Raw genomic sequence first — 21,745 nt, forward strand, 5'->3', positions numbered from 1 at the left:
ATATAGCAGCCACTGTGCGTGGAGCCTTGTCTCACAAAGGCAATGGAATCAACAAGCATGCTTTGGTGCTCTCAACTGAGAGGGAAATGTTGACCTGGGTACTGGGCCAACGTCCAGTCCCGGGAGCCTTCTACCCATGCATGGGCAGACTGGGATTCAGATCAACGTTGGAAGATTTCTTGGGGTATGTGACCAGTCCACTGGATTTTTGAGGCTGAATAAATGTTCCAAAATCTGGCAGGCTCCTTTAGGGTCTTCTCTCCGACATGCCTGACTCCCTGATGTTCACTGCGCCCAGGTGATCCTAGGTTCGGCCTTGGGAAATATAAGATACCGAGGGGACTTTGCAGGGTGGATGTGGACAGATGTTTCCTCTTCTGAGGGAATCTGGAACTCGGATCAGCTTTCAAAATAAGGATTCGCCCATTTATGACAGAGAGCTCGTTTAACTGCGTGTTTCCCGACCCTTGCAGTGCTGAGAAACACAATGTTGGCTACCGTCCGATTAGATACGGGGCCTCTGTGAGGAACACAAGGCCGAGGCCGCACTTAGTCCCATTTCCTGCATTGAGGAGCCCCACTCGCCAAAACTCTTTAGTGCAGGGAGAGATCAGGGCGCCACTTATGAATGGCATCCCGATCTCTCGAGCCCCTGACGCGATCCCTGAAACTCTCCCTCCCCAAGTCCTAACTCACTGCAAGGGGGTCCCTGGAACACCCTCTCGCCCCTCACACTTGGGCAGGGCAGCCTCCACCCGATCGCCACAAACGGTCTCCACAAACAGGGACCAGATGGAAGGCACTTGTGGAGGTCACACCCAGGGGATTGGAGGCTCCCAGGTGCATGCCCTCTAGGCCAGAGTACCAGGTTGGCACTGCCAAGGTGCCAAGTTGGCAATTTATGCATGCCGATTGGTCGGCGGGGTTTGCCTTGCGCGGGTGTGGGAGAAGGGGTGGGGGTGTGGCCCGGGGACGCGGGGTGGCTTAAATGGGAAATCCCATTGACAAGCAGAGGACAACCCACCGCTGAGAAACATCCGGCTGAGGAAGTGGAGAATCCAGCACCAGGTCCTGGAGATAAAAGGCCTATCTGGGAAGTGATTGCTCTTTCTCTCGCTGCCAAAGCAAACTCTAGATTTGCATCGTAACCTTTCCCTCACTCTCTGTTCCATTGATATTACGATGTCTGCTCTTCTAAATCTTCCTTTCCTGTTCTTCCTAAAATTCAAACAGAAAATCCTGCACATTCTCCATCCTCCTCGTCCTGAATTATCACACCACCTGCTACTCTGGATTACTCTTCTCTCCGGTCCACAATAAACACCGTCAGACCGATTGCTCTTTGAACCGAGTTCAGCTAGCTCACCCCAAAGCCCGTCTATTTGAAAAGTCGATTCTTTTGACAACCGCTGCAGAAAGGATTTCTGGCAACCTGCCTTGGTCAAGTGAGTTCACGATCTACCACCAGCACCTAAACTAGGTGCATACTCATTCACTGACCTGCAGGTTCGATAGCTGGGTGAATGCCTTCTCACAGCCAGGGTGTGCACATTTGTATGGTCGGTCCCCAGTGTGGATCCTGCATTGGAGAAAACACAATTCAGTTGTTTTTTTATCGGAATATTGTGCTGTTGATACCTGATGGGGGAAATTTTCCCCAAAATAACCTAGGCCGGAATTATCCCTCCGTTCCTGCCTGCGGGATTCTCTGGTCCACCTGAAGAGAATGGAGTTTTGGCTGAGTACCAAGGGCGGGTTTCTCTCAGCCCTCGCTGGGCCGGAGGGTCACCGGGCGCGAATCGCACGACGCAGCCCCGACACCGGTCCTCCGATTCTCTGGAGAGTGGAGAATTGGCGGCAATGGCGCCGGCATGGTCGGCGCGGTGCTGGTCGGAGCGGTCCCCCCGGCGATTCTCTGCCCGTGATGGGCCGAGCGGCCGCAAAAAAAATCCGAGTCCCGCTGGCGCCGTCCATGTGTGGTCTTACCCGGCGGGACCTCGGCGTGCATCCATCCGGGGGCATCCATCCGGGGGGAGGGGGGTCCGACCCCGGGGGGGGGAGGGGGGGGGGCCTCCGCTGTGGCCTGGCCCGCGATCGGGGCCTACCGATCGGCGGGCCGGCCTCTTAGGCTGGGGGCCTCTTTTCCTCCGCGCTGGCCCCTGTAGCCCTACGCCATGTTGCGTATGGGCCAGTGTGGAGAAGGGAGCCACCGCACATGCGCTACCGCGCCAGTCGCAGTGCGCATGCGCAGACCCGCGGCGCCCATTTGAAACCGGCATCGGCAGCTGGAGCAGCGTGGGTCGCTCTAGTGCCATGCTGGCCCTCTGTAGGGCTCGGAATACCTGCTCCTGAGGGCATGTTGACGCCTTCATGAAACACAACAGCGTTTACGATGGCGTCAACACTTAGCCTCTGGATCAGAGAATCCCGCCCCAAATTCTCCGTCCTTGCTGGCAGCGGTGCCAGGGCAAACCCGGATCGGAGAATCCCGGCCTAAGTGTCATTTTGGTCAAGAAAACCGGTGAGAATCCGGCACGATTCCCATCACATATTCATCCACACTTAGACATTTTTATGGAACTTGGAGAGATTCTCACTGAATTCTCCCGCACTTAGAATTCTTTCTGGAGTGGGGACCGAAAGACGGCGGCAAAACAGGCTCCTCAGAGATCAGGGCACCCTTTTTAAAGGAATATTTCTCGGGCATGTTCGGCAAGATGGTCGGTGAGGGTGCATTCACATCCCCTCATGAATTGGGCCGAGCCCATTGTCCACTTCGGCTGAGGTCTCGTCCTTAGATCCACCGTGTTCTGTGATAGTGAGGTTCTACATCTTCAAGGCAAAGGAGGGTTTTGCAATGGGCAAAGGAGCACCGTAACTTTAAGTGGGAAGGCCACTCCATCAGGTTCTATCAGGACATGGGTGTGGAGCTAGCAAAGAAGAGGGCCGCATTCAATGGAGTCAAGGACGCCCTATATAAGAGTGAAATCCGGTTTGGTCGACCAATCTCGGCTCAGTGTTACCTTTGAGGTAAAATACTATTTCTTCGATGAAAGGGGCGGACTCTTGTTAAAAGTTGAGCGCAGTATAATTGGGTTTTGGGTTTGTCAACAGGAGTTTTGAATTGTTACATTTGGGGGGTTTCACGTTTGTTCTTGTGTTTTTCTTGTTCTTGTTGGGGTGGAGTTCTTATAATTCTTGTTTAGATTTGGGATTTTACATTATGTTGAGTTTTGTTTGCTAGGTAGCTTCCTTTCGGTGTGCAAGGTATAAGGGGTTTTGGTATTTTGCTGTCTACATCTATTTTTGTTTTCTCCAGTCGGGAGTCTCCCTGCTAACTAAAGAGTGAGCTAACGGGAACGGTTTTGAAGAGTTTGCAGCAGCTCATTATAGTTTTTAGATATGAGCTTAAGAGTTTTTGTTTTGTTTGGGTTTGTTAGATGAAGACTTTAGTGGTTTTGTTTGCCTCACTTATATTTGTATTATATGGGTGTGGCTGTATGATGGGCAATAGCATGGGTGGAGGAGTAGTTTGCTGATGGCATTTGTAGATTTCTCTTTGTCTAGTCTTTTGACTTGGTTTGGTGGCCATCTTGGGTGGACCTGTTTGCTGTACCTTTTAAGTATCCCTTGGGTAATCACTCTTGGTGAAAATGGACTCCGGATTGAGGAGAGGTGGGGTGGGAGATCTCCAATTCATTTGATTACCTGGAACGTTGGGGGTTGAATGGCCCAGTGAAAAGATCATGGACATTTGCTCACCTTAAAAGTTTAAACTACGACGTGGTGTTTTTGCAAGCGACTCTTTTACGGGTCAGAGACCAAACAAGGCTGCGCAAGGGGTGGTTAGGGCAGGTTTTTCATTTGGGCAATTTTAATTAATAAAAGGGTTCAGCTTTTGGCTTCTAAGGTTGTAGCCAACTCCCAACGGTATCATGTGAGAGAACCTTTAAGAACTGGGTGTTTATTAAATAGCTGTAGTGGATGTACCTTAAGAAATGGGTGTTTATCGAATAGCTGCAGTGATGGCAGAGCTGGGCTGTCTGTCTTTCACTTCGTTTTTGAGCAGGCAGCTACATGGTATTTTTAGTTTCGTTTTGAGAGCTGGATAGCTGTAGGAAAAGCAAGCAGCTGTATAAGGATCTCTCTGCAATCTAAAGACTGTCTCCAGATCATTTGGGTGATTTCAAAGTGATAACTGCTCTCAATAGAGAATTTAAACCTGACCCCTGTGTTTAAAAAGGGTATTTGTCTTATGGATGTTGCAAGGAAAGATTAAGGGTTACTTATAGAATATTGTATCTGTGGGGATGATTGTGTTGATAGTTGTTAAGATGTTTACTGTGGGTTTATAAAGTGTTTCATAAATAAACATTGTTTTAATTTAAAAGTACTTTAGCTCTCTGTTGCATCACACCTGTAAAGTAGGCCCGTGTGCTTCCCATAATCAAAATCTATTAAAAGTTGTGGGTCAGGTGAACTCCATGATATACTTTGGGGTTCTCTAAACCCTGGCCCATAACAACGGTCAATTTGGCTCCCTGGTGAGCACCCTGGTGGTCATGGATAATATTTACGTCCCCAACTGGGATACAAATTTTATTAATACCCTCACATCAGCTTATTTTAGGTGGGGACCTGAATTGTGTCTTGGACCATAGATTTGATCGTTCCAAGCCTAAATCTCTTGCTCCATCGGGTGTGACCAGTGCTTTGTCATCTTTCATGATGCAGATTGCGGGGGGGGGGGGGTGTAGATCCTTGGCACTTCTTGCACCCAAGCGATAAAGATTTTTTGTTTTTTTCGCATGTCCATCAATTATATTCGCGGGTTGATTTTTTTTGTTCTAGATTAGTGTCTCCTCCCCTCAGTGGTGGAGGCTGAGTGTTCAGAAGCTACTATTTCAGTCCACGCCCTGCACATTGTTGATTTGTCGCTAGAGTCTGGCCCCATCCAACATCCACCACAGAGGTTAGACACAACATTATTAGTGTATAAAATATTTTGTGAGCGTATGTCCACTGCCATAGAGGACTATATAAAATTTAACAAAACCAAGTCAGTCTCACCTTCAATGCTTTGAAAGCTCTTAAGGTGGTCCTTAGGGGGGGGGGAAATGATCTCAAACAGAGTGCAATGGTGAAGACAACGAGGGTGGAGTAGCAGAGGCTGGTGGACTCCATTCTTGAGGTGGACCACTCGTTTGATCCCACCCCAGAGTTGCTGGCGAGTAGGAAAACACTGCAAACACAGTTCGAACTATTGCCGACTAACAGAGCGGTATGCCAATTGCGACGTTGAAGGGATATGTTCTATGAATACAGAGAGCAGGCAAGTCGTCTTTTGGCTCACCTGCTGAAACAGCAGGCGGCCTCCCGGGAGATCGCACAGATATGCAATTTGAACAGTAACCTTGTTTCCACCCTTCCTCAGGTTAATGCGGCTTTTGAATCTTTTTAATGCGATCTCTAAAGATCGGGGCCTCCTGTGGATGGATCGGACATGTCTGACCTTTTGGACGGCCTACCCACCCCAACTTTTGAGGTGGAGAGGAGCAGTGAGTTAGAATTCCCGCTACACCCTGATGGAATTTTAAACTGTATTGGACTGATGCAATCTGGCAAAGCCCCCAGTACGGATGGTTTCCCATTTGAATTCCGTCAACGTTCTCGGAGCAGCATCGCTCAGGACTCTATCACTTTACTTCTTAAGAGGAGAGTCCTATTTCACTATTGAATGCAGACATCAAGCTACTTGCCAAGATGCTGTCTCTTCGGCCTTGCCCCCCAAATATAATCTGAGGATAAGGCGGGCTTCGTGAATGGTCAACAATTGTCAGTCAATATATATCGCCTGTCAAATGCTGTCCTTTGCCCCTCCTCGGTGTCCAAACCTGAGGTGATTGCATCTCTGGATGCCGAAAAAGCATTTTATAGAGTGGAGTGGGAGTATTTATTTGAGATTCTTGGGAGGTTTTGTTTTGGGCATAAATTTATTTCTTGGATTTGTCTCTTGGATAAGACCCCCACTGCCAGTGTTCGTACGAATGCTCTGAACCCTGATTATTTCGCTCTGAATAGGGGCACAAAGCAGGGCTGTCCACTGCCCCCATTCTAGTTTGCTCTGGCAATAGAACCGCTTGCAATAGTGCGGAGGTCCTCTGTTAAGTAGAAGGGGATTAATCGGGGAGGGTTGGAGCATCGGATGTCCCTTTACACGGACGACTATAATGCAGACCCAGTACCCTCCATGGACGACATAATGAAGTTGCTTAGCATTTTTGGCTCCTTCTCTGGGTACAAGTTAAACTTAGGCAAGGGTGAATGCTTCTCAGTCAAACCTCTGGGAAGAAAGCCCCTTACCTTTTCACTTTGCCAAGACAAGCTTTCTTTATCTGGGGGTCCGGGTGGACCACAGCTGGGCCTCACTTCATAAATGACTCCAGTCTGGTTAGTGGTATAAAGGTAGACTTACAGAAGTGGAACACCCGCCCCCTATCCCTGGTGGGTAGGGTTCAGATTATTAAAATGAACGTACTCCTGAGATTTGTATTTCACTTTCAGTGTCTATCCATTTTTCTCCCCAAATCCTTTTTTACTAAGGTCAAGAAATTGATATCTTCTTTTATTTGGGCGGGTGGGACTCCCAGATTCTGTGGAGTTCGGCTCCAAAGAGACAGACAATTGTGGGGCCTGGCTCTTCCCAATTTTTTGTTTTATTGTTGGGCAACCAATATTGAGAAAATATTGTTGTAATATAGCGATCCAGGGTCCATAGGGGGTCAAATGGAAGCTCACTCCTCCACTACTTCTAGTCTTCGTGCAATAGTTACTGCACTGTTGCATTTTTTTCCATTAGATTGTTTTCAAATCCAGAGGTGGTCTTCTCCCTGAGAATTTGGAAGCAGTAAAGGGAGCATTTCCAGCTCCTTTCCCTGTCTTCGCCAGCCCCCATATATAGTAATCATCTTTTCCTATCAGCTGATATAGACTCGACGTTTACATTTTGGGATGATAAGGGTTTGGAGCGGTTTGGCGACCTTTTCGTGAAGGGAAGGTTTGCCAGTTTTAAGGAGTTAGCTGAGAAATTCCAGCTGCCCAGTTCCAGTCCTTTTAGGTATTTCCAAATTCGTGATTTTTCGAGTATAGTTTTTCTCTCCTTTTCTTTGGTGTCACCTTCTTCCTTGATGAAGAGGATTTTGCCTCTGGCTAAGCCTGACAGGAGGGGGGGGGGGGCTCCGTTGAGTGTTGTGAGAGCAAAATGGGAGGGTGAATTGGGTTCCATTCTCAATGGTGATGAATGGAGTGAGGCTCTTCATAGGGTCAACGCCACGTCTTCATGTGCTTGGCTGAGTCTGATTCAGTTTCAGGATTTTGCATAGGACGCATTTGCCCCAGCGCTAGGATGAGCGGGTTCTTCGCTGGGGTTGAGGATAAGTCTGAGCGCTGTTCTACTGGGCCAGTAACCATACCAACATGTTCTGCTCCTGTCCCAAACTGGTAGGCTTCTGGACCTCATTCTTTGACACCATGTCAGAGATACTCCATGTAGATTTGGATCTTCTGGTGGCCATATTTGGGGTGCCAGATCCGCCGGTGATACAGTCTGGGATGAAGGCAGATGTCCTCACCTTTGCCTCGCTGTTATGCGGCAAGTTTTGTCTGGTTGTAGGTTTCCCACTCCGCCTAGTGCCCCTGCGTGGCTCTGTGACCTAATGTCATTTCTGCATTTGGAGAAGGTCAAGTTCACCCTCAGGGGGTCGGTGGAGAGGTTCTATCTAAGGTGGCAACCATTTATTTCCTTTTTAAAGGAGTTAGTCACCGTCAGCTGTTCGGGGGTTTAGGTTAGTTTTTGTATTTAAATTAATTCGGCGCTTCGTGTGGTTTTGCCTTTTTTTTGTTCTCTTCTATTGTATTTTTCTGTTTCACTGTTTCCGGTTGTTCCGATTATAATGAAAACTTTCTTAATAAATGTTTTTTTTTTAAAAACCCAGGCAATGAGAGAGGGAGAGAGATAGAAAAAGGGGCTCTGACGAAGAATCATCCAGACTAGAAATGTTAGCTCTCTTCTCTCGCTCTCAACAGAAGCTGTCAGACCTGCTGAAATTGTCCAGCATTTTCTGTTTTGTTTGAGGAAGGAGGGCTACTTGTTTTCACCTGCATAGATTCCGCTGTGTATGTGTGTGTGTGTACATGTGCATATGTCTATGTGTGTGCGTGCACGCATGTGACTCTGTGTGTGCTCATGTGTCCGTGTCTGTGCGTGTGCATGAGAGTGAGTGTGTGCACGCATTTGTGTGTGTGTGTGTTCTGCGTGTTGCGCATGTCTGTGTGCATGCATGTGTCTATGTGCGTGCATGCATGTCTGCGTGTGCACGTGTGTCTGTGTGCATGTGTCTACATGTGTGTGTGTCTGCATGTGAAAGGGTGAGGGCCATGCTGCGCCCAAAAAGCTGTTTGCCACAGCGCAGTCTGGCCGTTGAAAATCGGCAGATCCCACTCCCGGGATCTACCCGGCTTGTAACGCCTCGCGCGATTCAACGCAGACATCGCGATGTGAATCACTTTTTAGCAAATCTGCATTTTAGAGCAAAGCAGTCAGCCTCACTCTAATGTGCAGGTTTCCGAGGTACCTGAGGCTTTGGGATTCAACCCCTTCGCCTCAGAGGCCTTGGGCTAGCACTGGTCCCCATTTCGGAATGGAACTCGTGGGGGTATTCAAGGGGATCAGAGGCCCCCAGCTGCATGCCCTTTGGGCAGGGTAGTGCCCTGGCACTGCTGGTGCCACCTGGGTGCCAGCCAGTGGCACGGCCAGCTGGCAGGGGGGCTGCCAGGTTGTCACTGCCAAGGTGTCGAGCTGGCATTGTTTTGCGCCTACCGAGGGGGTTGGGGGGGGTGCAATGGGGGGGGGGGGGTGCAATGGGGGGGGGGGGGGGGGGTTAAAAATGGCATCCTGATCTCTCACTACAATGGGGAGTTTTGGCGAGCGGTGCTCCCCACTGTACAAAATGGGGTTATGTGCGGCCTCGGTCGCCCATTCCCCGTTCAGGCCCCTATTTAACGGGTGTAATGTTGAATAGCCATGTGTTTCTCACCACTAGGGGACTTGCTGAGGGAATTCGTTCCCTTTTGAGAGAATCATGCTCAAGAGCGTTTTTTGTTCCATTTATATTTGGGGGTCTTGTGTGAACAAACGTTATATTTTCTTCTGATTTAAACTTGACTTGAAGTCATGTCATTAAAAGTCACAGCACTAAAATAGAATACTATGGGGAAGAAGTTAAAAGTCTGGTTTAGGGTGATCTAGAATAAGAGGTCACAGACTCAGGATACGGGGCAAGCCATGTAGGACTAAGATGAAAAGAAACCTCTTCACTCAGAGGGTGGTGAAACTGTGGAATTCTCAACCACAGAAAGCTGTGGAGGCCAAGTCGCTGAATGCATTTAAGAAGGAGAAAGATAGATTTCTAGCCTCTAAAGACCTAAAGTGGAGAGCACAGGAATATATTGAGATAGGGGATCAACCATGGTTATATTAAATGGCAGAATAGGCTCGAAGGGCCGAATGACCTACTCGATCTCCTATTTTCTATGCTTCTATCGCATCACATCTTTCCCGTCCATAACAGGGCTGTCCTCAGCAATGTTTCAACAGAACATAACCTGCGATTTCCCACACACCCGGAGCTCTTGATTTCAAGCTTCTCACTGTCAGGTGCTGCCAAGTGGAGACCAGACATTACTGCACAGGGAAAGACGAGAAAAAAAACTAACGGATCAATAGTTTGATGTTAATTGGGCCCAGGGAATCTTATTTCCAATTAACCAAGCTCCTTTTCCAACCCTATCTTCCACCATTTTGACAGAGCCATTTGTCCTGCAGACTAACTTGGGCCGATGTTGATTTTATAACCGCTATCACCACCCCCGCCCCCCCCGCCCCCCCCCCCCCCCCCGCTCCCCTCCAGCCAAATGAGGGGTAATGATCACAGTCAGTATTTGGAAGAAGGCATGACCACCTGGGGGAAAAAGATGGGGGGGAAGGTGATGGAATTCAAATGTAACCATGCTGACGAATTCATCAGGGCAGAATCACAGTTCCACAAAGAACATAGTCCCCACCTTGTGTGCTGCTGCAAGTGAGAGAGCTGGCGGAAGGATTTCTCGCAGTAGGAGCAGTGATAGGGCTTGACGCCTAAGTGGATGCGTAGATGCTGAGCCAGGTACGAAGCGTTGGCAAACGATTTGGAGCAATGCGGACACTTGTGAGGTTTCGCTTCCGTGTGCGACTTTGAATGAATTTGCATTTCGGACTTGGAGAAGAAGGTCAATGGGCAGATTTTGCACCTGGGCGGCAGAGGCAGAAACAGGATTCCGTTAGAGAAAAAAAACATTCTTACAAGTCAAAGTACCTCAACTAGCTTTCTGGACCCCGACTGCTCTCTTGAAAATGCTGACAGGCTTGGCGACGGGCTCCACAAACGTCAGTCAGTGCCTCATTTAAACAGCCTTCCCAGTCTGTGACTCTGGTCTCTTTGTTACCTGAGGCAGTAAGGAGGCTGCAAATGCCCTCGGCGTCCAGGGGCAGCTGAGAACAAAATCAGCCAACCTTCCAGCACCTGATTGTTTTTAAAAAAATAAATTTAGAGTACTCAATTCATTTTTTCCAATTAAGGGGCAATTTAACGTGGCCAATCCACCTACCCTGCACATCTTTGGGTTGTGGGGGCGAAACCCACGCAAACACGAGGAGACTATGCAAACTCCACACGGATAGTGACCCAGAGCCGGGATCGAGCCTTGGACCTTGGCACCGTGAGGCCGCAGTGCTAGCCCACTGCGCCACCGTGCTGCCCTTAGCACCTGATTGCTACCCAGCGACCCCTCACTACACTTAAGCTGCATTCTGATAGTCTCCCCAACTGCTGACACAGAAAGAATGGCCATGAAGCTTGGACATCAAGGTGGGCCACCTGAGCAGGGCAGCAGGTGCGCAAGGCCCTCCTCCCGTGCTCTTCCCACAACAGGTCACCCAGCCATAGGTCAACTCTGTCAACTGGGAAATGTCTCACAGCGCCAAGGAAAAAGGAGTCCTCTTCAGGGTTGTGGAAAGCTCTGTAACAGGGGCGCTCAGTTCTGGAGTGGAGATCTATATCAGAATAGTGAACCGTTTGTGATCTAGAGAGGCAGATCAACATCAGAATACAACGTTATCCAATAGCGAGCTGGTCTGGAATGGCATGGTTCACCCTTGAATAAGGGGACGGGTAAGAACCTTATTCTAAAACGCGTTCCATCCCATAGTAGGGAGCTCCATTCCTGAATAGAAAGCCACCCCGCAGAATGGTGCACCGTTATAAAATGCTGAGCAATACCCGAGTGTGCTGAACTTGGTTCTGGAGTGTTTCCTTTGGAATAAAGAGTTTTGTTCTTTGAGGACGAGCTACAAGAGGGAGTCTTGTGCCTTGGTCCCCATTGCCCGCTCTCACTGGTAATAGTCTAACACACATCGGCAACGCCTGAGGTGTTTCAATGGAGTCAACAAGGGGAAACCAGTTTCCATTGAATGTGAGGGTCCGTAACCAGAGACACAGATTTAAGACAATTGCCTAAAGAACCCGAGGGGAAGATTGTTTTTTTCTTTTAGACAGCGAGTAATTAGGATCCGGAAGGTGCTGCCTGAAAGGGTAGTGGAAGCAGGGAACTGGATGTATAGCTGAAAATGGAAACTTTGCGGGGTTATGGGTAAGGAGCAGGGACTAGCAGGAAAGTCTTTCATAGAGCACTGCATAGGCATGATGGGCCGAATGGCCTCCTTCTGTGCTGTACAATTCTATGAATCCTGTTAGTCGGCAGTGGAAATGTCAGGTTATGAGAAACATGCCTTACTCTGTGTGGGACAAGTTGGACTCACATATTGCGACAGCCCGTTGCTTCAATGGGAAGGAGTCGCATCATGAGCAACTCAACCTGCCGGAATATAAGAACAGTTTTGGCCAACTGGGTTGAAAGTGACCCATTCAGAACGATTAAAAAATTTTGAACATTTTTAAAACAGACCCTGGTTGTAAGCTGCCGTTTCTGCTGGTTCAGCTCTGACTTTATGCCCACTCTCAGCCCGCCGTCCCAGATTCGACGTCGAGGACAATGCTCGGCTGGTGCAGCCACTTGAGTGCGCCCGCACCCCAGCCCCACTGCTCCTCATCGGGACATCCTACATCTCTGGGATTTGGAAGGTCTCAATTTGTGTAATGGCTGTTCCGCCGTTTATTTTCCAACCTGTACGTTTTCCCATCCTTGGCGGATTCGTTGCCTGAAGCCAGTATGGGATATGGCACCACGAGAACAGGAGGCCCGATGCAGTTTTCGCCCTTGATCTTCTTCCTGCCTCGCTCAATCTTCAGGGTGCTGGTTAGGCCGTTCTTGCTGGAGTATGCGGGGTCCATGCCGTGATGGGTGATTAGCCCGGAGATCAAGCTGGGAGAGGAGACCTCGGCGCGACCTTGGTTGCCTAAGGTAGGAGTTGTCACACTGATGGAGTCACAGGTGGCAGTGGGGGAAGATAGGCTGAGCCCTGGGATGATAGGGGGGAAGAAACAGAATGGCATCTAAAAAATCAGACTTGGGGCATTGTTAATTCTAGAATTTCAGAGACCAAAGTGTGCATGCTGAGAATTCAACATTTATTTCTTTTAAAGTGACACTGCCACTGAAGATTCTATTTTGCCAACAAGAAATACACACACACACAGGCAGAACACACACAAAACACAGAGAAAACACACACAACAAAACAGAGAATACACACAGAACACACACAACAAAACACACACACAAAACACACACACACACACAAAACACACAGAACACACAAACACAGAAAAAACACAGAAAACACACAAAACAGACAACACACACAAAACACACAGAAAACACACAGGTTGCACAGAAAACACACACAACAAAACACACACAACACAGACGACAAACACAACAAAATGCACAGAAAACACACACAAGACAGCAGACAAAACACAGAAAACACACACAGACAGCAGACAAAACATACACAGAATCCATAGAAAACACACACAACAGCACACATACAACAAACAGAAAACACACACACAACACATACAGAACACACACAACACACTGAAAACACACACAAAACACATACACCCAATAAAACACACAGAAAACACACACAACACACATGCACAAAAAATACACAACACACACAATAAAACACACAGCATAACACACACAGGAAACACAACAGGAAACACACAGAACACAAAACACACACAACACTCAACGAAACATACACACAAACAAATCACAAACAAAACACACATGCAACACAACTCACAAACACAAAACACAAGAAAAAATGCATAAAACACACAACAGAAAATACACATAACAAAACACACATCAAACACAATATAACACACACAACACATACACAGAGAACACAAGACACGCAGAACACAACAAAACACACATAGAACACCCAACAAAACACACAGAACGCACACCAAAACACACAAAACGCACAACATACAGAAAACATAAAACACACAAGAGAACACACACATAAGACGCATAACACAAAGAACACACACAACCACATGCACACACACACCCAAACACAAGAGCAAACACACACAGATACAAACACACAGATACAAACACACACAAGCAAAACAGACACGCATGCAGACACATCATATATACATAAACTCACAGACCATACACACACACAACACAAACACAGATACATACACACAACACATAAACACACCATGCACACATAAGCATACATAAACACACACACACTCATAAACGCACGCACCCACGCACCTCAAATTTAAACATATACAAACAACATGCACACACACACACAATTCTAATGTATAGTGCGATGATTGAATTATACTTGACCTGGCCTGTTCAGGTATCCGATGGAGAGGTGATCTTATGTAGGTAAATCCGCAGTCTACACGTAAACATAAGGTGAACACTATGTGGGAGTGCACACTAGGGAGCTGGGCATTTTCTGCCCATGATTTTCCATCTATTTAATTGAATGGTTAAGTGGAAGGCACTCCTGAAAAATATATATTTATATATGTTCTCCTCTGGGATGAGCTGATGATGAGCTCCCAATGGGATGGGGGCACAGACTGTCAGTTCAGACACTCGCGATTGCTTTGTCCCCTTTTCTCCATTCCAAGCATCTAGTCCTGTGTTGCAAACCATGAATCCACAAGGACTGTAACTCCATGTGAAATATCAGGGCAACAGATGTGACGTGCATAGCACCCAACTCAGTCAATTCTTCCGGTATGAGGACGAAGATTTGCTCATTATGAAATAGAACCATAGAATCCCTATAGTGCAGAAGGGGGCCATTCGGTCCATCGAGTCTGCACCAACACTCCGAAAGAAAACTCTGCCTAAGCCCACTCCTCCGCTCTATCCCTGTAACCCCATTCATTGATTATGGCCAATCCACCTAACCAACACATCTTTGGACACTAAGGGGCAATTTTGCATGGGCAATCCACCTAACCTGCACATCTTTGGACTGTGGGAGGAAAACGGAGCACCCGGAGGAAACCCATGCAGACACGGGGAGAACTTGCAAACTCCACACAGTCATCCAAGGCCGGAATTGAAACCGGGTCCCTGGCCCACCAAGTGCCATTACGCCTGGCCCATGTTCGTTTGGATCAGTGTTAAACGATGCCACAGCAGGTACTCCCAGACACAGTCATTTGATCCCGGGCCTTGGGAGACTCCGGCGCAGAAATATTTAAGTGAGGCTAACTGCTCACCTAGATATACAAATCTAGATTCCGCCCAGTGAGGGCTAGGTCCAGATCACAACATCTCACGAGATCTCGATAGATCTCATGAGGCACTCCTAGCATCGCAAATCTCGCAAGAGGCCTCTCATGAGGTCTTGTTGCATCACTGAGTCAGGCGCACAAGGCTGTACGATCACGCCGTGGGGGAGACAAAAGAGATTGTGGGGAGCCAGGGAGATTGCGAGGAGACAGAGAGATTCGTGGAGGCTGGTGAAGACAGGGAGATTGGTGGGGAGACAAGGAGATTGGGGGAGACAGGGAGATTGGGGGAGACAGGGAGATTGGGGGAGACAGGGAGATTGGGGGAGAGACAGGGAGATTGGGGGAGACAGGGAGATTGGGGGAGAGTCAGGTAGATTGGGGGAGAGACAGGGAGATTGGGGGAGAGACAGGGAGATTGGGGGAGGGAGATTGGGGGAGAGAGGGAGATTGGGGGAGAGAGGTAGTTTGGGGGAGACAGGGGGCGAAATTCTCCTACCCGCCCCGCCACATTTCAGCCCCGACCGGCCGGCGGGAGTCTCCGTAACACCGGCCGGTCAATGGGGTTTCCCATTGTGGGGCAGCCCCACGCCGTCGGGAAACCCCCCCGGTGCCGGCAGAACGGAGACTCCCGCCGGCGGAGAATGACGCCTGGGGAGATTGGGAGTGAGACAGATAGATTGGGGGAGAGACAGAGAGATTGGGGAGAGACAGGGAGATTGGGGGGAGGGACAGGGAGATTGGGGGAGAGACAGGGAGATTGGGGGAGACAGAGATTGGGAGAGACAGAATGATTGGGGGAGACAGAGATATAGGGGGAGAGACAGAGAGATTGGGGAGAGACAGGGAGATTGGGTGGAGACAGGGAGATTGGGGGAGAGTCAGGGAGATTGAGGGAGAGACAGAGAGATTGGGGGAGAGACAGAGAGATTGGGGGAGAGACAGAGAGATTGGGGGAGACAGGGAGATTGGCACTGAGAGACAGGGAGTTTGGGGTAGACAGGGAGATTGGGCGAGAGACAGGGAGATTGGGGGGAGACAGGGAGATTGGGGGGAGACAGGGAGATTGGGGGAGAGTCAGGTAGATTGGGGGAGAGTCAGGGAGATTGGGGGAGAGACAGGGAGATTGGGGGAGGGAGATTGGGGGAGAGAGGGAGATTGGGGGAGAGAGGGAGTTTGGGGGAGACAGGGAGATTGGGAGTGAGACAGAGAGATTGGGGGAGAGACAGGGAGATTGGGGAGAGATAGGGAGATTGGGGGAGAGACAGGGAGATTGGGGGAGAGATAGGGAGATTGGGGGAGACAGGGAGATTGGGCGAGAGACAGGGAGATTGGGGGAGACAGGGAGATTGGGGTAGAGACAGGGAGATTGGGGTAGAGACAGGGAGATTGGGGGGAGACAGGGAGATTGGGAGAGAGTCAGGTAGATTGGGGGAGAGACTGAGGGATTGGGGAGGGAGATTGGGGGAGAGAGGGAGATTGGGGAGAGAGGGAGTTTGGGGGAAGACAGGGAGATTGCGAGTGAGACAGAGAGATTGGGGGAGAGACAGAGAGATTGGGGAGAGACAGGGAGATTGGGGGAGAGACAGGGAGATTGAGGTAGAGACAGGGAGATTGAGGGAGAGACAGGGAGATTGGGGGAGACAGAGATTGGGGGAGACAGAGAGATTGGGGGAGACAGAGAAATTGGGGAGACAGGGAGATTGCGGGAGAGACAGGGAGATTGTGGGAGAGACAGGGAGACTGGGGGAGAGGCAGGGAGATTGGGGGAGAGACAGGGAGATTGGGGGAGAGACAGGGAGATTGTGGGAGAGACTGGGAGATTGGGGGAGAGTCAGGGAGATTGGGGGAGAGGCAGGGAAATTGGGGGAGAGGCAGGGAGATTGGGGGAGAGACAGGGAGATTGGCTGGAGAGACAGGGAGATTGGGGGGGGGAGATTGGCGGGAGAGACAGAGAGATTGGGGGAGACAGGGAGATTGGGTGAGACAGGGGGATTGGGGGAGAGACAGGGAGATTGGGGGAGAGACAGGGAGATTGGGGGAGAGACAGGGAGATTGGGGGAGAGAGGGAGATTGTGGGAGACAGAGACTGGGGGAGACAGAAAGATTGGGGGAGACAGAGAGATTCGGGGAGAGACAGAGAGATTGGGGAGAGACAGAGAGATTGGGGAGAGACAGAGAGATTGGGGGAGACAGGGAGATTGGGTGGAGACAGGGAGATTGGGGGAGAGTCAGGGAGATTGGGGGTGAGACATAGAGGTTGGGGGAGAGACAGAGAGATTGGGAGTGAGACAGAGAGATTGGGGGAGACAGGGAGATTGGCACTGAGAGACAGGGAGATTGGGGGAGACAGGGAGATTGGGCGAGAGACAGGGAGATTGGGGGGAGACAGGTAGATTGGGGGAGACAGGGAGATTGGGGGAGACAGGGAGATTGGGGGAGAGACAGGGAGATTGGGGGAGAGACAGGGAGATTGGGGGGAGACAGGGAGATTGGGGGAGAGTCAGGTAGATTGGGGGAGAGACAGGGAGATTGGGGGAGAGACAGGGAGATGGGGGCGAGACAGGGAGATTGGGGGAGGGAGATTGGGGGAGAGAGGGAGATTGGGGGAGAGAGGGAGTTTGGGAGAGACAGGGAGATTGGGAGTGAGACAGAGAGATTGGGGGAGAGACAGGGAGATTGGGGGAGAGACAGGGAGATTGGGGGAGACAGGGAGATTGGGCGAGAGACAAGGAGATTGGGGGAGACAGGGAGATTGGGGGAGAGACAGGGAGATTGGGGGGAGACAGGGAGATTGGGGGAGAGACTGGGAGATTGGGGAGGGAGATTGGGGGAGAGAGGGAGATTGGTGGAGAGAGGGAGTTTGGGGGAAGACAGGGAGATTGGGAGTGAGACAGAGAGATTGGGAGTGAGACAGAGAGATTGAGGGAGAGACCGAGAGATTGGGGAGAGACAGGGAGATTGGGGGAGAGACAGGGAGATTGGGGGAGAGACAGGGAGATTGGGGGAGAGACAGGGAGATTGGGGGAGAGACAGGGAGATTGGGTGACACAGAGAGATTGGGGGAGACAGAGAAATTGGGGGAGACAGAGAAATTGGGGAGACAGGGAGATTGCGGGAGAGACAGGGAGATTGTGGGAAATACAGGGAGACTGGGGGAGAGGCAGGGAGATTGGGGGAGAGACAGGGAGATTGGGGGAGAGACAGGGAGATTGGGGGAGAGACAGGGAGATTGGGGGACACAGAGAGATTGGGGGAGACAGAGAAATTGGGGGAGACAGAGAAATTGGGGAGACAGGGAGATTGCGGGAGAGACAGGGAGATTGTGGGAAATACAGGGAGACTGGGGGAGAGGCAGGGAGATTGGGGGAGAGACAGGGAGATTGGGGGAAAGACAGGGAGATTGTGGGAGAGACAGGGAGATTGGGGGAGAGTCAGGGAGATTGGGGGAGAGGCAGGGAAATTGGGGGAGAGGCAGGGAGATTGGGGGAGAGACAGGGAGATTGGCTGGAGAGACAGGGAGATTGGGGGGGGGAGATTGGCGGGAGAGACAGAGAGATTGGGGAGACAGGGAGATTGGGGGAGACAGGGAGATTGGGTGAGACAGAGGGATTGGGGGAGAGACAGGGAGATTGGGGGAGAGACAGGGAGATTGGGGGAGAGACAGGGAGATTGGGGGAGAGAGGGAGATTGTGGGAGACAGAGACTGGGGGAGACAGAAAGATTGGGGGAGACAGAGAGATTCGGGCAGAGACAGAGAGATTGGGGAGAGACAGAGAGATTGGGGAGAGACAGAGAGATTGGGGGAGACAGGGAGATTGGGTGGAGACAGGGAGATTGGGGGAGTGTCAGGGAGATTGGGGGTGAGACATAGAGGTTGGGGGAGAGACAGAGAGATTGGGAGTGAGACAGAGAGATTGGGGGAGACAGGGAGATTGGCACTGAGAGACAGGGAGATTGGGGGAGACAGGGAGATTGGGGGGAGACAGGTAGATTGGGGGAGACAGGGAGATTGGGGGAGACAGGGAGATTGGGGGAGAGACAGGGAGATTGGGGGAGAGACAGGGAGATTGGGGGGAGACAGGGAGATTGGGGGAGAGTCAGGGAGATGGGGCGAGACAGGGAGATTGGGGGAGGGAGATTGGGGGAGAGAGGGAGATTGGGGGAGAGAGGGAGTTTGGGAGAGACAGGGAGATTGGGAGTGAGACAGAGAGATTGGGGGAGAGACCGAGAGATTGGGGAGAGACAGGGAGATTGGGGGAGAGACAGGGAGATTGGGGGAGAGACAGGGAGATTGGGGGAGAGACAGGGAGATTGGGGGACACAGAGAGATTGGGGGAGACAGAGAAATTGGGGGAGACAGAGAAATTGGGGAGACAGGGAGATTGCTGGATAGACAGGGAGATTGTGGGAAATACAGGGAGACTGGGGGAGAGGCAGGGAGATTGGGGGAGAGACAGGGAGATTGGGGGAGAGACAGGGAGATTGTGGGAGAGACAGGGAGATTGGGGGAGAGACAGGGTGATTGGGGGAGAGCCAGGGAGATTGGGGGAGAGGCAGGGAGATTGGGGGAGAGACAGGGAGATTGGGGGAGACAGGGAGATTGGCGGGAGAGACAGGGAGATTGGGGGGGGGGGAGATTGGCGGGAGAGACAGAGAGATTGGGGAGACAGGGAGATTGGGGTAGACAGGGAGATTGGGGGAGACAGGGAGATTGGGGGAGACAGGGAGATTGGGGGAGAGACAGGGAGATTGGGGGAGAGACAGGGTGATTGGGGGAGAGCCAGGGAGATTGGGGGAGAGGCAGGGAGATTGGGGGAGAGACAGGGAGATTGGGGGAGACAGGGAGATTGGCGGGAGAGACAGGGAGATGGGGGGGGGGGAGATTGGCAGGAGAGAGAGAGATTGGGGGAGACAGGGAGATTGGGGGAGAGACAGGGAGATTGTGGGAGAGACAGGGAGATTGGGGGAGAGACAGGGAGATTGGGGGAGAGACAGGGAGATTCGGAGAGAGACAGTTAGATTGGGGGAAGAGACAGGGAGATTGGGGGAGAGACGGGGAGATTGGGGGAAAGACAGAGAGATTGGGGGAGAGAGAGTGAGATTGGTGAGCGACAGGGAGATTGGGGGAGAGACAGGGAGATTGGGGGAGAGACAGGGAGATTGGGGGGGGGGAGACAGAGAGATTGGGGGGGGGAGACAGAGAGATTGGGGGGATACAGGGAGATTGAGGGAGACAGGGAGATTGGGGGAGAGACAAGGAGATTGGGGGAGAGACAGGGAGATTGGGGGGAGACAGGGAGATTGGTGGAGAGACAGGGAGATTGTGGGGAGACAGGGAGATTGGGGAGGGAGGGAGGTTGGGGGAGAGAGGGAGTTTGGGGGAGACAGGGAGATTGGGGGAAAGACAGGGAGATTGGGGGAGAGAAAGGGAGATTGGGGGGAGACAGGGAGATTGGGGGAGAGACAGGGAGATTGGGGGAGAGACAGGGAGATTGGGGGAGAGACAGGAAGATTGGGGGAGACAGAGAAATTGGGGAGACAGGGAGATTGGGAGAGACAGGGAGATTGGGAGTGAGAGTCAGGGAGATTGTGGGAGAGACAGGGAGATTGGGGGAGACAGAAAGATTGGGGGAGACAGAGAGATTGGGGGAGAGACAGAGAGATTGCGGAGAGACAGGGAGATTGGGTGGAGACAGGGAGATTGGGGGAGAGTCAGGGAGATTGGGGGAGAGTCAGGGAGATTGGGGGAGAGTCAGGGAGATTGGGGGAGAGACAGAGAGATTGGGGGCGAGACAGAGAGATTGGGAGTGAGACAGAGAGATTGGGGGAGACAGGGAGATTGGCACTGAGAAACAGGGAGTTTGGGGGAGACAGGGAGATTGGGCGAGAGACAGGTAGATTGGGGAGAGACAGGGAGATTGGGGGAGAGAGGGAGATTGGGGGAGAGAGGAAGTTTGGGGGAGACGGAGATTGGGAGTGAGACAGAGAGATTGGGGGAGAGACAGGGAGATTGGGGGAGACAGGGAGATTGGGCGAGAGACAGGGAGATTGGGGGAGACAGGGAGATTGGGGGAGAGACAGGGAGATTGGGGGGAGGCAGGGAGATTGGGGGTGAGTCAGGTGGATTGGGGGAGAGACTGGGAGATTGGGGGAGAGATAGAGAGATTGTGGGAGAGGCAGGGAGATTAGGAGAGAGACAGAGAGACTAAGGCAGACAGGAAGATTGGGGGAGAGACAGGGAGAGTGGGGGAGAGAGAGGGAGATTAGGGCAGACAAGGAGATTGGGGGAGAGACAGAGAGATTGGGGGAGAGACGGAGATTGGGGGAGAGACAGAGATTGGGGAAGAGACAGGGAGATTGGGGAAGACAGGGATAATGGTGGGAGATACAGGGAGATGGGGGGGGGAGGAGATTGGCAGGAGAGATAGAGATTGGGAGAGACAGGGAGATGGGGGAGGGAGATTGGGGGAGAGAGGGAGATTGGGGGAGAGAGGGAGTTTGGGGGAGACAGGGAGATTGGGAGTGAGACAGAGAGATTGGCGGAGAGACGGGGGATTGGGGGAGAGACAGGGAGATTGGGGGAGACAGGGAGATTGGGCGAGACTCAGGGAGATTGGGGGGAGACAGGGAGATTGGGGGAGAGACAGGGAGATTGGGGGGAGACAGGGAGATTGGGGGAGAGTCAGTAGGATTGTGGGAGAGACAGGGAGATTGGGGAGGGAGATTGGGGGAGAGACAGGGAGATTGGGGGAGAGACAGGAAGATTGGGGGAGACAGAGAAATTGGGGAGACAGGGAGATTGGGAGAGACAGGGAGATTTGGAGTGAGAGTCAGGGAGATTGTGGGAGAGACAGGGAGATTGGGGGAGACAGAAAGATTGGGGGAGA

The 21,745-nt window shown here is 51.3% G+C and overlaps 1 protein-coding gene across 2 annotated transcripts in view; it reads right to left on the reverse strand.

The window, feature by feature from the left end:
- LOC140392789 (zinc finger protein 362-like) overlaps positions 1 to 21,745 on the reverse strand; it is a 142,801-nt gene that overhangs the window by 22,590 nt on the left and 98,466 nt on the right. For both annotated transcript variants that reach the window (XM_072478427.1, XM_072478426.1), the window contains exons 4-6: positions 12,280 to 12,574; positions 10,123 to 10,347; positions 1,501 to 1,579 (exon numbers count right to left, since the gene is read on the reverse strand). In XM_072478427.1, coding sequence (XP_072334528.1) covers positions 1,501 to 1,579; positions 10,123 to 10,347; positions 12,280 to 12,574 — 599 coding nt within the window. The remainder of the gene's footprint in view (positions 1 to 1,500; positions 1,580 to 10,122; positions 10,348 to 12,279; positions 12,575 to 21,745) is intronic.

The sequence above is a fragment of the Scyliorhinus torazame genome, chromosome 16 (assembly GCF_047496885.1).
Source record: "Scyliorhinus torazame isolate Kashiwa2021f chromosome 16, sScyTor2.1, whole genome shotgun sequence".
In the NCBI taxonomy this organism is placed as follows: Eukaryota; Metazoa; Chordata; class Chondrichthyes; order Carcharhiniformes; family Scyliorhinidae; genus Scyliorhinus; species Scyliorhinus torazame.